The sequence below is a fragment of the Castor canadensis genome, chromosome 13 (genome assembly GCF_047511655.1).
Source record: "Castor canadensis chromosome 13, mCasCan1.hap1v2, whole genome shotgun sequence".
Classification (NCBI taxonomy): domain Eukaryota; kingdom Metazoa; phylum Chordata; class Mammalia; order Rodentia; family Castoridae; genus Castor; species Castor canadensis.
This window is the reverse complement of record NC_133398.1, coordinates 107,024,506-107,041,975: the sequence shown is the minus strand read 5'-3', so window position 1 is coordinate 107,041,975 and position 17,470 is coordinate 107,024,506. Positions and strand designations below refer to the sequence as shown.

Sequence of the window (17,470 nt, the reverse complement as noted above, 5' to 3'; positions counted from 1 at the left end):
GACTATCATAAGAGTTTAGGTGTGAAATTTTCCACTTGTGATATCATGTCAGCATGCAAAAAGTTTGAGATTTTAGAGCACTTCCCATTTCAGATTTTCAAATTAAGGATGCTTTTCCTGTTGTATGAACATCAGAATAGCATAGGGAGAGGAGAAAGAGAGGGAAGGAGGGAGGAAGCAGGAGGAAGGGAGGGGGAGAAGGGGGCAGAGAGAAAGGGAGAGAAAGGAAGAAAGAGAGGAAGAGGGAAGTGAGAGGGAAGGAAAAGAGAGAGGGGAGAAAGGGGAAGAGAGGAGGAGAGGGGAAAGAGGGAGGGAAGAGAGGAGAGGAAGGAGAAAGAGAGGAGGGAAGAGAGAGGGAGAGGGGCAGAAGGGGAAAAGAGAGAAAGAGGAAGGAAAAAGAAAGAGCAGAAGAGAAAGAGAGGGAGGGAAGAGAGTGGGGAGAATGGGGAAGTGAGAGGGAGAGAGGAAAAGAGATAAAAAAGAAAGAAAAGGAAGGAAGGAAGGAAAGAAAGAAAAGAAGGAAGAAGGAAAGAAAAGGAAGGAAGGAAGGAAAGAGATGGAAGGAAGGAAGGGGGAAGGAAAGAGATGAATAGAGGGAGAGAAGGAGGTAGGAAAGGAAGGAAGAAAGAAATGTCCTTATTGATTAAGAAGTTTAAGAAGTTTTAGACACCTTCCCTGGGGACCTCCCAGCTCTGGGAGCTCTACTCTTTCACTTTTTTGTCTCAATAAACTCTCTTGCTTTATTCATACACACACAAAAGAAGTTTTGAGTCATCCTGGTAAGTGGCAAATCTTCAGTTCTCTATACAAACCTGCAAAGGTTTACATAGCTCAAAGAAACTGATGAAAAATGCTAGCCATCCTTCTGCTCAAACCGGGAGCTTTCCAAAACACCTGGAAGAAGAAGAAAAAAAGACTTATTGTCTGCTTTAATGCAACTGAAATGCACCTCACAGTCCCTTACACAAGCTCAGTATTTTGAGTTAAAAATAGAATGAAACTTGCAGCTTTTATGTGAAATGAGTCTTCAAAATTCAGGCATGCTTCATGAGTAGCTAATAGAATTGTACTTCCCTTATTAGACTACCTCACTAAAATGGTGGTCGCAGACGCAGAAGTAGTTGTTTTCAGATGCTTAGCACACTGATAAAGAACCCCCCAGACTTACTTCCTCGTGTCTAGCTTGCCGAACTTCAGTCCACGGCAAAGATAAATGCTGTTGAATTTTGATCACCCTGCTCTGCTCTTTGCATAAGCATGAATAACAGAGCCTGAACTAGGTAAGATAATGGAATTTTAGAAATAACCTTTACCAGTAAACATTTCACATAATCCAGAGTCTTTAATTCACATTAATTTATATCTGTTTATATGTATTACAGCTTGCTTTATTTTTTTTATAGGATGAAAATCTTAAGTAATATATGCAATTTATTTTAACTCTATCTTTTCAAATTTCCAACTTTACTACCTAAAATCTTTTATAAAGAATCACAAATCCTATTTTTTGCAAATACAAAAGAATTGCAATGATTTAATATTAGTCATTCTGATCTTTTGTCACAAATCCATTCAGAGGAAGTTTTGAGAAGTGAGTAATTTAAAGAAAACATTATTTGTTAATTCTATAGAGATATTATCTCACAATGAGCAACTGACTAGCAGTGCTTTGTTTGTAAAGCAGAACATGCATGCAGTGGAGTCCCATATAGTATCGTATTAGGCAGGTTGTAAAAAAGCTAACAAGTGCCATTATTGTGGTCAGAGAAGACATTAGTGGCAGAGCTAAAACCAGGACCCCAGGGTCGCCCAGGGTCTCCTCCAGGGCTCTTTGTATTGGGCCCAGAGACGTGGACTTATTTTTTCAGTCACTCACATGTGGTGACATCGCCACGATGATTATGGTGATGATGTAGATAACATTGAATACTCAGTGTCCAAGGGCTGTTTGTTTTTAGTGGGTGGAGACTATACTTCTCATTCTGTCCTCAATGCCTTGACACTGCATTTTATCAGTAGAAGGTGTTTGTCCACAGAATGACTGAATTCAGAATTTTACAGAAAATGTCACACACTTAGTCTGTGTAGTATTTGTTTTTATTGTAGTTATGAATCTGTAGGTTCAGTTTTACAATTTACAAAGTTACCAAGTAAAGAAACACCCAATAACAGCTGGGTACCCATGGCTCATGCCTGTAATCCTAGCTACTCAGGAGACAGAGATCAGGAGGATCTCCATTCAAAGCCAGCCCTGGCAAATAGTTCACTAGGCCCTATCTCAAAAATACCCACCACAAAATATGGCTGGTAGTGTGGCTCAAGTGGGAGAATGCCTGCCTAGCAATAACTACAAAAAGACTTAAAAACTTAAGGATACTTCTGTGAAAGGAATACTTAAAGTAATGTTCCTATTTGCAACTAATAATCATTTAAATATTATCCTGAGGCTAATTTTGGAAGCACAGTTATATGTGTAATTATCTTGAAAATGTTATCCTATGCTTCGCAATTTTCTGCCCTTTCCCTCTGTGGTCAGTGAGATCCAGCAAAAGGTTCAGAACTTGCTAAACTGCAACTGTGGGTCAAATCTGCCCACTGGCCTGTTTTTGTCTGGCCCATGAGCTAAGATGTGTTTTTACCTTTTTAAGTAGCTTAAAAGTAAAAGGAAGATATTTCAAGATGCATAAAACTTGCATGAAATTCACATTTTGGTGTCTCTACGTTTTTATTGCAACACCGTCATATCTACTGTCAATGCCTATGGCTGCTGTCACATGTCAGTGACAGAGCTGAGCAGTTGCTACAGAGCTTGCATGGTCTGAAAAGCCACATCATTTATTGTATGGTCCTTTACAGAAAAAGTGTGCCAATCCTTGATTTAGAATCTTAATACTATCTGTGCTCACAAAATACTGAAAATGTTTTTAGTATTCAGTTAAGTCCTGTAACATCATTTTCAAATTGCAAAAAAAAGACCATAGTTAATTGTGTCTGTTTTGTTAATTATAATAATTTTAAAGGTTTGGGTTGCTGTGTTTTAGGACCAGTGATACAATTGTCCTTTCTCATAAGGAGCACCTGCCAGTCACTCAGGTTGTGATGACAGACACAGGCCGACCACACTCTGAAGCCACATATACCCTGGGACCTCTGCTCTGCCAGGGGGACAGTAAGTAGTGGCAAAAAAAAAAAAAGCTTTCATTTTATAAAAACATGTTTCTAATGTTAAAAAAAGTAGCCAAAGTCCTTAGTTGGGTCACAGGAAAAAATTAATGGCAATGTTGGGGCCAAGAGAGATACCAGGACAGCATGGGATCAGTCAGCCTTCCATCACTGTGACCAAATACGTGAGATAAACAAGAGAAAAGGAAGAGCAGTTATTTTGGCTCATGGTTTCAGAGGTGTCAGTCCATACTTAGTGACTGCTATTTTGGGGCCGGTGGCAGGGAGGAACATTATGGTGGAAACATGGTGGAGAAGGGCTGCTCACCTCATGGTGGCTGGGAACAAGAACAGGGAGGAAAGGGCCAGGGTCACAATGTCCCCTTCAAGAGCACAACTCCAAGGACCAAACTTCCTTCCACTAGGCCCCACCTCCTAAAGCTCCCACCACCTCCCATAGCCCCACAAGATGGCGACCAAGCCTTCAGCAAATGTGCCTTTGGGGCACATTTGAGATCCAAACCATAACCAGCATGGATATGAAAGCATTGTCTGAACAAAATCAGTATTTCATTAGTGAAGTAAGTTCAGGGATCTGTCATCTGGGATGCTGGGACCAATTTTTCAGATTTGGGAGTATTTGCATGTATATAATGAGATACTGGGGTTTTTGTAGTGTATTATTATTGTACTGGGGGTACATTGTGACATTTACAAAAGTTCTTACAATGTATCATAGTTCGCTCCCTCCATCATCTTCTGTTTGCCTCCCGCCCCCTTCTTAGAGTGGTTTCAACAGGCCTCATTTTTCCATTTTTATGAGTACATATTATTTCCACCACATTCACCCTCTACACCGTTTCCTTATATCCTCCCCCTCCACCAGTACCAACCCCCAAACGGGACCTATTGTACCTTATCTTCCATTTTTTAAAAAAAGACATTTTTATTTGTTTAAGATAGCTAAATAGGATGTTTCATTGTGATAGTTCCACAATTGTAACCCAAATTGGTTCATATTCTCCATTTTTATCCTTTCTACCTTACTCCTCTTCTTAGGGTGATTTTGAAAGGTTTAAAAATTCTATATTCCTTCGTGTATAGAAAGTACATAACCATAATCACCATCTCTATTTCCTTCTTTTACCCTCCCCCTCCCATTAGTCCCCCCCCTTAGCATGACCTGTTTTTTATTCATGTCCTATCTTGAAGATGGAACCCAAGTCCAAACATGAAACTTAACTGATGCTTCATATATGCCTTATACACACAGCCTGAAAATGAATTTATACCATATTTCTAGTGGGCCTTGTGTTTGACAGTGACCTGTCACATGAGGTAAGTTGTGGAATTTTCCACTTGTGATATCATCAGTGTTCAAAACATTTTGGATTTTTGGATTAGGGATATTTAATCTTTATTAGTTTATAGAGAATGAGTTATGTTTAATTTATGACTTGGCTGGGTGGTTTATTGTTTTCCATGTAGAACAGTCCTTAAGTGAAGTGTTTCCTGAGTTTTTGAGGGCTTGTGCATGTTAAAATATTACCCTCTACTATTAGGACAGCGTGAGTGATATGACATTGTTAAGCCACACTTTGGAAAGACCTTTGTCCATCCTGTTCCGTCGTGATCTGGCACGGGGCACTGTGTGTTAGAGTCATCCTTTTTCCTGCAGGATTTTCATTCATGGTTGGAGTCCATGGTCAAGTTGTCCTCACCACTCAGTGCCTACTGGCCATTGTTCCAAGAATTCTTTCCTGTCTGTGAGAAGATGCATATTGCTTTGTACATGAACAGACACTAAGCTAGATTTGAAGACCTCTTTCCCTGAGAGAAGGTTTAACCATGTATCTTGTCTGCTATTATTGTGTGTTGGAGAAGTGTGAGACTAAATTTGTTTTAATTTACTTCTCTACCTCCACATGTGGAGGAAGTGTTGAGAGAGGTGTTGCAGTATGGCCCCTGGACATCCCTGCCTGTTCTTGCCAGGTGTGCCAGATGTTCTGTCATTTCCATCCCCTAATACCGAGTCTCTGAGCTACTCCTGTGGGCAACCCCGTCGGTCAAGGGGAATCCAGCATTGCCACCATTGACTGCCCACTTCCCGGGTGTGGGGACTGGCCTGCTGCCACTCAGAACACTCTGGGCATTGTCCTGGGTCTGCATCAGAGATGCATATGTACATGTGTGTCACTTCCACCTGGTTGTGATCACACACACTCAGGTCACCTGGCTCTCTGAGGTTCAGTGATGTGGGAATCAATGCTGGTATTCCCGATGTTCATGCTACCTGCTGTGTTGTGAGTGATAAAGTCTTTTGACTCCACCTCAGAGATGTGATATTTTCTTTCAGCATCCACAAAACTAAAATGGCGTGAAATCTCAGACTCTTCACAGTCTTGACAGACATGATATCCTTCAATTTCAAAAACTTATATTGGATATGTCTCAGTCTTAACCATTCTCTGATGACTTTTTCTCATAACAAAGTGCTTTTTATCTAAACATTTTGTTCTCCTTTAAAAAAAATTATGCCAGGTGCCGGTGGATCATGCCTGTAATCCTAGTTACTTGGGAGGCTGAGATCAGGAGGATCACAGTTCAAGGCCAGCCCAGGCAAATAATTCAGGAGACCCCCATTTCCAAAATAACCAGAGCAAGGTGGACTGGAGATGTGGCTCAAGCAGTAGAGCATCTGCTTTGCAAATGCAAAGCCCTGAGTTCAAACTCCAGTCCCACCAAAAAAGAAAAGAAAAGTTGCTTCATTATGCTTTGAATACAGAATACAGCTTGTATTTCATGCATCAGATTCTCTGTAGCTCGGACTTCATGCTGAAGTCTCCCTTTGCCCTCCATTCATTCTGTTTTCCCCAATTGCATTAAGCTCTGTGCTCTCCTCTGAATTTAATATGATCCACACTTTCCCCAACGTCAGTAATCTGATACTAGCTGTGTTAATTCTATTTCTAGCTATTTCTGATTTATTTATTATTTCTGATATGATCTTGTTTGGGACTTTTGTTTTTTCTTTTATATATCTTTTAATTTATTTTTTAAATTCTTGTCTTTTACCTGTTATCTTACCAAGACTCACTCTATGAAACTCACAGGGTTTTCTTTCCCTTGACTCCTGCTCTGTCAGACCAGCTTTGTGATGTTCATGTGCTGTAGTCCATTTTCCTGTCCTTCCTTGTTCTTATTTTCTTCATCTCATGTGTCTTCCTTCCTTTTTTCCTTCTTTCACTGTACTGGTATGCTTTTTAAACATTATGTCTATGCTTGTACCAGGCAGCTCTGTCCAAGCATTAGTTAATTTATAAGGCAGCTGAATTTTTCTTGATGGACATCCAGCTCCTCACAATCTGACACATACTTTTTGTCCCTTCTGATCTGTAATCACAGATCTAAGAGTCTGTCAGTCTATCTATTTTTTTTCCATGATGTAAGAGTTCAAGTTGGTGAGGAAGGGTCTGTTGCATTGTATCTGATGTGATAGCTGTTCTCTGTTTTGTCTTCTCTTCCAAATCTGTGACACCTGTTACAGGTGTCACACTACAACATGAACAGTGTATTCTGTACTTACATCAGGATACACCAGCATCTTAGATTGTTGACATTCTGACATCAAGCCCTGGGCTGTGGGGCCTCTTCAATAGAAGATTTTTTTCTAGATTATCTCCTCTCTGGCAATTTACATCAGCCCTTCACTTCTCCAAATGTGGATGTATTTATGAGGCTCTTCTGGATATTTCATTCATTTTCAGCTCTCAACAAACCTTCTGAGGGGAGGTGAAGAGCAAGCACAATATTCAAAATATTTCTTTCTGAAAGATTTTCTCCATACCTTCTTCTTCCTTTCTCTTCATCTCTCTTTTTTTTTAAATAATATTAATTGATTCCTATCTCTTCCCTTGAGCAGCTGGGACTGGCAGGGCCTGCAGTGCTAGGGCCATGGAGGAATTAAGGCCTGCAGGGATAGGGAAAGGAAAGACAAGACAAGGGATACAAAGACTGGCTACTCATTAAGGAAATGAGCAAGTATGTCAATACTGAGGATTCTGGGGTCAGCTCTCTTACTGGGAATGGGTTGTACATGCGGAAAGAAAGAAGACCAAACTGAACCCGTGGTGCTAGATTGGAAATGATATATCAACATGAATGGGTTTAATATTATATAATAAGTAATAAAAGTAATCACAGAAGAATGTGTGCATGTGTGTGTGGAATGTAGCATACAAGTACACATATTTCCTAGCTCTGACTGCTGAGAAGGCCTAGAAACAATGGTGCCCCAGGAGCAGAGAGGCATAGGGATAGATCTTGGAAAACACCATTTTCTATCATTCTCTGCTAAAGCAAACTATGACAAGCCAGGTGCAGTGGTACGTGCTTTTAATCCCAGCTACTCAGGAGACAGAGGCAAGAGGATTGTGGATTTGGAGACAGAGGCAAGAGGATTGTGGATTTGAGTCCAGTCGAAAGTTAGCAAAACCTTATCTCAAAAACAAAATAAAAACAAAAGGGCTGGGGTTGTAGCTCAGTGGTAGAGCACTTGCCTTGCAAGCATAAGGCCTTGGGTTCCATCCCCAGTACCATAAAAGAAAAAAGGAAAAGAAATGTCAACCACTTTGGAAAAATGGTTGATTTCAGAGATGGAACAGAGAAATAAAATGAGCCTAGATCATCTTTCTGTGGCAAAAAGTTGTTTAAAAAAAAAAAAACTCATCAAAGAGTAGAGACTTGTCCAAACAACTTGGGAGGACTCCCACTGGCCACGTGTGGAACATTAAGATAAGTTATAGTAATAGATTATAAACCATTAGCTTATAGTTGGAACCCAGGTGAATAGTGCTATAAATTTAAAATAGACAAAAATAAGAATAAATAAAGAGAAAGACAAGAGAAAAGCTCTTCATAACAGAGGAACACCAACCGACTAGCATAAGGAAAAATGGAACTCAGAAAGTCACCAGTGGTGCCCATTATCATAGTAATTTAATGAATGACAGAGTGGCTCAAGTGGTACAGCACATGCCTAGCAAGCATGAGGTCCTGAGCTCAAACCCCAGTGCCACCAAAAAACAAAGGAAAAAAGAGGTGATTTAACAACTATCAATAAATTGCAAAGCCAGTGGATGAAGTTATGACAGGGCCTTTAAGTCACAAAATATTTGCAAACTACAAAGAGAAAAATAGGAACTTTATGTGGGTGATATTACAGGTACCACTTTGCAAGGCAATCATAGCTAACATGACAAGTAATGGGGCTAGTCAATGCTGTGTGTCCCCTGATATGGTACACTGAGCAGAACAGAGCACCACTTCTGTGGCATTTTTGACAAAAATGCATGACATTAATCTAATGATGAATATCAGATCCAAACTGAGGAACATTCTACAAATCAGCTGAAAAATGCTACCAAAAAAGGGTCACAGTCATGAAAGACAAGAAAAGTTCCAGAATGGAGGACACTAAAGAGAAATAAGTATGATGTGTGGTCTGAAATTAGATTCTGGATTAGAAGAAGAAGAAGTGTTTTTGGTTTTTGATGAAGGGCATTGTTGGGGTTTTATTGTTGTTTGCTCATTAGTTCATTTCCAGAAAGACAGAAAGAAGAGTGAGACTTGGCTTCCAGAGTGACATGTCCAGATGTTGCCTCCAAATGCCCACTTAGATACCTCGGAGACATTTCAAATTTAACATATCCTAAATTATCGCACCTGCTTCCTCAAAATTATTCCCAGCCCAGTTCCATCAAAAATCTTGATGTTGTCTTGGACCCTGCTCTTCCTCTTACATTCCCCTTCTAACTCATCAATACATTCTGTTTGCTTCAACTTGAAAATGATTACGGACCTGTCTCTGCCACTCTTGCCACCACCCTAGTTCAAGCTGCCATGTTCCCTTCCTTGCCCACAATGCTGGGGTGATGACTGCTCCCACTTTTGCTTTGCCTTCCTCATCTTTTTTGTCAACACAGAATTCTCCTCAAAATAATCACCAAAGGATGTTGATGTCATGACTTATGGCATGAAGGCTCAGAAACCCCAGTGAAGACCAAAGTCATTAATGTGTACAGCAGTAGAAATATTCATGACTTTTCCATTTTTGTCTTTTCCTTTTGTTGTCAACAGAGTCATTCTGGAATTCAGCTTCCTTCAACACCGAGACTTCATACCTTCATTTCCCTACCTTCCACGGAGAACTTACTGCTGATGTGCATTTCTTTTTTAAGACCACTGTCTCCTCTGGCGTGTTTATGGAGAATCTGGGGATCACAGACTTCATCAGGATAGAGCTGCGGGGTAAGTTCCCCACTCTGGACAAGTCATGGGGCGCCTGTTATTTAGCAATAAAAACTAATGCAGTTTGGGCTGGAGTGGCTCAAGTGGTAGAAGGCCTGTCTAGCAAGCGTGAGGTCCTGAGTTCAAACCCCAGTACCACAAAAAAAAAACCTAACAACAAAATTTTAAGTTAATGTTATTCTTACCTTATAATTATATTTCTATATTAAATACTAGAACTCTGTGATTTTAGCTTTTTTAAAAGTTAACTTTTTTCAAAGTTAAACTGTGATGCATAAAAGTAAAATAATCCATAAAAACGTTATTCCATCCCTTGATTATAGCAGAGTACAGTCAGAACTTTAAAGCAGACTCATCAAGTTGATTTAAATCACAAATATTTGACCAGACAGATTTCTTCTTTCATTTTCTCAAAGCTTAACAAACTTACTACAGCCAAAATTTACCTTTAGTGTTTTTTTTCAATTTATTTATTTATTTTTCTTTTATTCATGTGTGCATAAAATATTTGGGTCATTTCTCCCCCCTTCCCTCTGCCCCCTCCTTTACTTTAGTGTTTTTTAAAGTTAGATGAAGTGTTGACCCTCTTTTAAGTAAAATCACTTATACATAAAAAATAAATTCTATTTGCTCTTCTAGATGTGGACAGAGCAAGTTTGAGTTAGGACTTAGCAAGACTGAATAGTAAGCTCTGAGGATAAATATGTTAAATTCACTTTCATTTTAATTTTGTTCTCCATGGTCCTTTTCCCCAACTCAGTCACATCTTTCTGCATCACTGTCATTGTCTTCTGTATGAACATGCCATGATGTGTTCCTGTGGCAACTCAAGACTACATTTTCTCCCCTGTGAATTAACCTGGGCAATGCTCTTATATAATCTTTCTAGCTACCACAGAAGTGACCTTTTCCTTTGATGTGGGTGATGGGCCTTGTGAGGTCTCCGTGCAGTCACCCACTCCCTTCAATGACAATCGGTGGCACCATGTGAGGGCAGAAAGGAACATTAAGGAAGCGTCTCTACAAGTGGACCAGCTCCCTCAAAAGGTACAACCTGCCCCTGCTGATGGCCACATCCGCCTACAGCTCAACAGCCAGCTCTTCATTGGTGAGCGCTGTTGGTTTACACTTGAACTTGGTGTAACTACAGACATAGGCCAGGAGGCAATCATAACTATGAAAGCGCTTTTAGTAACAATTGCAGACAAACTGGCCCTACGTATTGAGAAGCTAGGAACTTGCTATGGGCTTCTTATTTGAGATTTCATTTTGTGGGTATTGTTGTCACCTGTTTACAGATGAGATGATGAGCCTCAGAGAGGAGGAATGACAAACTAGTAAGAGTATCTAGACCAGAAATAACCAGTGTTCAAGCTTGAACAGTTCATATTACAGATGACTGGCATTTGTGCCTGCTACATTTTATCAACACTATTAGTGTGACAAGTATCAACTTTCATTCATTTCTTCAGTTTTGCTTATTGGTGGAGTTAGAGACATTGTCTTATAAGTGGGACAGAAATCATCCAATGTCTGCTCAAAATCAGACCATGGGGGCCAGGTCCACAGAAAGAGCAGTGTGGCATGACTGTCGGGAACCATGTTCCTTCTCATTCTACCTCATCCCTTGTTTCTCGTTTGTAGTTGGGTCTAGCTCTTTATTCCCGCAGTCCATTTATTTAAAGATTATAACCCTGGGTAACAGAAGACTTTCCTTTAGTTTGCTTGTTTATTGTTGCTTATTTGTCACAGTAAGGTAAAGTTTATAGAACAGTGGCAGAGGAATCATCGGCTTCAGAATTATCCATGGTCCCCACTATGGCTACTGAGTGGGAATGTCTGGGAGAAGGCTCAGGCATCTGCATTTTTCACAGGTGGTTCCTATGCTCCTAACATGACAGCATGACATTATTGCCTTCAGAATGCACTTACCCTTACACGAGTGTTGTAAACCTCGCTAAGTAGTTTCTTTAGCATTCCAGATTGATATAAAATGTACATGTGCATAGTATTCAGTTAATGCCTTCCACCATGTACTCAGAGATGAGCAGGTGGAGTAAGGGACCATTTGGCTAACTTGGTGTGGTTTTACACCTTTTGGTTCTCTTTCTTTGCTTCCCAGTATCCTTTCTGCTTTATTTTGAGAGCTCACCCAAGAAAGAAATTTAACTACATATACTCTTATGATTGTAAAACATTTGAAAGTTCAAGAGGTGTACCATCCTAATGTACATCATTGTTCATAAAATAATGTTGATGTAGTTTATATTTTGTGATGTTAAAGAAATATTTTTAGGGGTCTGGGGAAATAGCTTAGTAGTAGAGCACTTGTCTAACTGAATTTGATCCCCAGCATGGAAGAAGGAAGGAAGGGAGGGAGAGAGGAAGAAGAAGGAAGAAGAAAGGAAGCAAAGAAGGGAGGATGGGAGGGAGGGAAGGAAGGAAAGGTAAAAAAGAAATTTGGAATAAATACTTGCCAATTTTACTATGTTCAAAAGTTGTTTGATAATGTTTTATTCAATGCCGTTTAGGTCTCATGATATATGATAAATGTTTATATTTAAAATTTTTATATGCTCACAATGTTTGTGAAAAATTGTAGCTTTTTGCCACTCTCCATAATGTCTGAGCTTGACATGCACATTCAACCCGAAATAAAATACCAAGGAGCACATTTGTATTTCAGTGTTTCCCTTGTAGGAGGAACGGCCAGCAGGCAGAGGGGCTTCCTGGGCTGTATTCGGGCTCTGCAGCTGAACGGGATGGCCCTGGACCTGGAAGAAAGAGCCATGGTGACACCAGGAGTGCAGCCAGGGTGCACAGGACACTGCAGCAGCTATGGACACTTGTGTCACAACGGAGGGAGCTGTCAAGAGAAACACAGAGGGATCGTGTGCGACTGTGCCTTCTCTGCTTATGACGGGCCCTTCTGCTCAGATGGTGAGTGTGACAAGAAGCAGACAGTAGAGACAGGGTGGGAAATTTACAGAATTCGAGGAACACTTCTGGCAGCTGACATTATAAAGGATAAGATTGGGCAATTATTTGAAATAGAATCAGTTCTGTCCCAAATTCCTCTATGGAATTTAGAAGGGGTATGACTATTTTTGAAAGTGTAAGGTTATTAAATAGAACATCAGTCATCTCTAGACTGCTTATTTGGAGGACCTCTGTGTTACTTGTCTTCTCTTCACTGCTGATGTTCTTAAAATAATTAAGTTTCCAAAACTTAATTATTATTTTGAGCTGTTGAGGTTTTAATATCATTAAAGCATTGTCATTGCTCATCAAAATGACTTGAATGATGTAAAAACACTTTTTAAAATTGCCTTTTCACATAAAACAAACATCCTAACTAGGAAGAAAAATGCATATTTAATTAACTACGACATGTCATTAACAGGACCACCCGCTCTGCTGTAAGAGGCTTTCTCAGAGGACCATCACTAACAGGGGTATCACTTAGCTTCTGTTCAGACACAATTCATGTTTTGAGAGGAAAGAAGGGACCAATTTGAGTGTAAATCTCACTATGCTGGCTTCTCAAATATACTTACATTTGTAATACTTTTATGGAAACTCCTAGAATACTGAGTCATTAAAACTAAATTTAATAGCCTTTTAAGTGTCTCTGGGATGCTACATAGACTATGTTTAGCAGTTCAACAAGCTTTAATTGCTACAAAGAAATTGGGTGACTTTCAAAGAAATTTTGAGAATTAGGTATTTAGAAGTCATTGAAATTTTCAAACTAGTACCTTTGAAAAATCTTCTATTCATCCTCTTGACCAAGTTATAATTTATGATTTATCTGTGATAACAAATGGTACAGAGCACTCTTCATATCTGATGATCACTCTCAGGGGTGAACACTTCTTCAAGAGCACAGTGCTGATGTCTAAGTAACTCCCAGCCCACAGTGACCGAGCACAGAGTGAATGTTATTTTAAAACCCAAAAGTGTATTAGACATAGACAGTATGTTGTAAGTGAATAAGAAATGGCCCTCCATGGGCTACAGGGCAAGTGAGAGTTAACTTTCTTAATCTAAGAAGAATAATCTGCATTTTCAGTAAAATCCTTGGATTTTACAAAAATACATTGTAGTATTCCAAGACAATGATCATCTCAATATCTTCCTTTCATTTAAAAGTGTATGGATGTGTGTATGTGTATGTGTGTGTATACACTAAACACATTTTTGGAATTACCCTAATATAAAATTAAAATGTCAACCTTTCATAAAATCATATGACTGAGATTGTACTGAGAGAGCTCAGTACAATCAGACGTTACCTTACATAGTATTTTATTTCCTAGTGAACAATGTACTGGAGAGAGATATTTGGTAAAATGATAAAAGCAAGAGCACACAAGGGAGGGGTGAGGATAGGTAAGACACCTAAAAAATTAGCTAGCATTTGTTGCCCTTAACGCAGAGAAACTAAAGCAGATACCTTAAAGCAACTGAGGCCAATAGGAGAAGGGGACCAGGAACTAGAGAAAAGGTTAGATCAAGAAGAATTAACCTAGAAGGTAACACCCACGCACAGGAAATCAATGTGAGTCAATGCCCTGTATAGCTATCCTTATCTCAACCAGCAAAACCCCTTGTTCCTTCCTATTATTGCTTATACTCTCTCTACAACAAAATTAGAGATAAGGGCAAAATAGTTTCTGCTGGGTATTGAGGGGTTTGGGGGGGGAGAGGGAGGAGGTGGAGTGGGTGGTAAGGGAGGAGGTGGGGACAGGGGGTAGAAATGACCCAAGCATTGTATGCACATATGAATAATAAAACAATTAAAAAAAGATATTTGGTAAAATAAAAATCTAAATTCTGATCTTTTTTATTATCAAATTATTGTTCTACTGGGGATACATTGTGACATTTACAAAAGTGAACTCACCCCCTCCATCACTCTCCTTTATCACCCCTCCCCCATTCCTGGAATATTTTCAGCAGGTCTCATTTTTCCATTTTCATACATGAGTACAGAATATTTCCACCACAGTCATCCTCCTACACCCTTTTCTTATATCTGATCTTGAAGGACAGTTGCTTCTCAAATCATGACATATGAAAGGGGACATTACCACTGCCTTTACAGAATTAGCATGGGTTTTGAGCGAATACTATGAACAACCATGTATTTAAAAATCATATAACTGAAATGAAATAAATTCCTAGAAAGACAAAAATTACAGAAATTGACTCAAAAAGAGAGAAGGGCTAGAGGGTAGAGTGCCTGCCTACCAAATGTGAAGCCATGAGTTCAAACCCCAGTACCACAAATAATAATAATAATAATGAGAAAATTTGAATAGGCCTATAACGATGAAAGGAATGTATTTTTTGTTTTAAAGCAATTGCACAAAGAGTGAAACCAGCTGGCTTCACTGGTGAATTCTATCAATTATTGAAATAAACATTCATATCAATTCTTCAATACTCTTCCAAAAAATAATAGACAAAAGAACATTTCCCAACTTATTGTGTAAGGTCATTATTTCCCTGATATCAAAGCCAAATAAAGACAGCAACAGAAAGCTGCAGCATAATATCACTTAAGTATGTAGATACATCAACCCCCTCAACAAAATAGTATCAAACTAAATTCAGTCACATGTAAAAAATGACTACATATCAAGATAGTGGGAGTTATCACAGAAAGGCAAAGTTGGATTAATAGCTGAAAGTCAATGAATAAAAAACACCTTGTCAGTGCAATAAGGGACAAAACAGATAGTTATCTCAATCAATGCAGGAAAGTCAGTTGATAAAATCCAATGACCTTCCTGATAAGAAATAACCAAGAAATTAGTCATGAAAGACAACTTCCTCAGTGTAATAAACAGCATCTATGAAGACCCACATCCCGGATCATTCTTCACTATAAAATACTGAATGCTTCATCCCTAATATTGGGAACAAGACAAGGTTGTATACTCCCCCAGCTTCTATTTAACTTTGTACTAAGGTTATAGTCAGGACATTAAGGCAAGAAAAGGAAATAAATATATTCAGCTAAGGAAGAAAGAAGTTAAACTTTCTCTATTCACAAATGACCTGATGTTTTTTAAAATAGGCTGTCCTAAGGAACTTACGTAAAAACCATCAGAACTGAAAACAAGTTCACAAGGCTGCAAGACAAAAGATCAGTACAGAAAATCAACTGTATCTCTACACACTAGCCAGGAACCACCTGAAAATAAAGTTAACAAAACAGCTTCATTTACAAGAATATCAAGAAGGACAAAATATGCAGGGATACTTTATTTATTTATTTATTTAAATTTTTATTCATTTATTCACATGTGCATACATTGTTTGGGTCATTTCTCCCCACTACTCCCCCTCGCTTCCAGGCAGAATCTGTTCTGCCCTATCTCTAATTTTTTTGAAGAGAAGACATAAGCAATAATAAGAAAGACAAAGCATTTTTGCTAGTTGACATAAGGATAGCTATACAGAGCATTACTGCCATGTACAAATGTGTTACAACCCAAGTTCATTCATCTCTACCTGACCTTTTCAATAGTCCCTGATGCCCTTCCCATAGTGACCTCTGTCAGTTTAAGGTTGCTATATTAGCTCCTCTGTAGTGGGGACATCAAACACTTTCAAGTTTTGGGTTTCCTACCTATCCCCATACCTCTTGTACGGGCTCTCCCCTTGTCATATGACCCAAGTCCAACAACATTGCTGTATTTGCCCTAGATCTAAAGTCTGCATATGAGAGAGAACATAGGATTTTTGCTCTTCTGAGCCTGGCTGAACTAGCTCAGGATGATGTTCTCCAGTTCCATCCATTTACTTGTGAAAAATAAGATTTCATTCTTCTTCATGGCTGAGTAGAATTCCATTCTGTATAAATACCACATTTTCTTAATCCATCTTGGCTGTTTCCATAACTTGACTATTATGAATAGTGCTGTACTAAACATGGGTGTCCAGGTGCCTCTGGAGTGTCACATTCTTTTGGGTATATCCCCAGGAGTGGGATTGCTGGATCATATGGCAGATCTATGTTTAGTTTCTTAAGAAGCCTCCAAATTTTTTTGCACAGTGATTGCACTAGCTTGCATTTCTACCAACAGTGTATGAGGGTTCCTTTTTCCCCACCCAATTGCCAATACCTGTTGTTAGTGGTGTTTTTGATAATGACTATTCTAACAAGGGTGAGGGGGAATCTTAGTGTAGTTTTGATTTACATTTTCTTTATGGCTAGAGATGGTGAGCATTTTTTCATGTGGCTTTTGGCCATTTGAATTTCTTTTTTTGAGAAAGTTCTGTTTAGTTCAGTTGCCCATTTCTTTAATGGTTCATTGATTTTGGGAGAATTTAGTTTTTGAGTTCCCTGTATATTCTGGTTATCAGTCCTTTGATGTATAGCTAGCAAATATTTTCTCCCACTCTGTGGGTGGTCTCTTCAGTTTAAAGACCATTTCTTTTGTTGTGCAGAAGCTTTTTAGTTTTATGAAGTCCCATTTGTCCATCCTTTCTCTTAGTTGCTGGGCTGCTGGGGGTTCTATTGAAGAAGTCTTTGCCTATACCTATTAGTTCCACAGTGTTTCCTGCTATTTCCTGTACTAACATCAGAGTTTTGGGTCTGATATTAAGGTCCTTGATTCATTTTGAGTTGATACCAGCAGGGTGATAAACATGGATCTAGTTTCAGTTTTTTGCAGATGGATAACCACTTTTCCCAACAACATTTGTTGAAGAGGCTGTCTTTTCTCCATTGTATATTTTTGGCACCTGTGTCAAAAATATGCTGGGCATAGTTGTGTGGATTCATATCCAGGACCTCTATTCTGTTCTACTGGTCTTCATGTCTGTTTTTGTGCCTGTACCATGATGTTTTTATTGCTATTGCTTTGTAATGTAGTTTGAAGTTGGGTATTGTGATACCTCCAGCATTGTTGTTTTTGCTGAGTATTGCCTTGGCTATTTGCAGTCTCTTGTGTTTCCAAATGAACTTTAAGGTAGATTTTTCAAT

General features: G+C 39.1%; 1 protein-coding gene across 1 annotated transcript in view; it reads left to right on the top strand.

Annotated features, from left to right (window-relative positions):
- The window catches only part of LOC109675963 (contactin-associated protein-like 3), a 203,046-nt gene that overhangs the window by 167,194 nt on the left and 18,382 nt on the right, over nt 1-17,470 (top strand). Inside the window, exons 15-18 of the mRNA XM_074052428.1 lie at nt 3,042-3,169; nt 9,301-9,471; nt 10,361-10,579; nt 12,172-12,411. Coding sequence (XP_073908529.1) covers nt 3,042-3,169; nt 9,301-9,471; nt 10,361-10,579; nt 12,172-12,411 — 758 coding nt within the window. The remainder of the gene's footprint in view (nt 1-3,041; nt 3,170-9,300; nt 9,472-10,360; nt 10,580-12,171; nt 12,412-17,470) is intronic.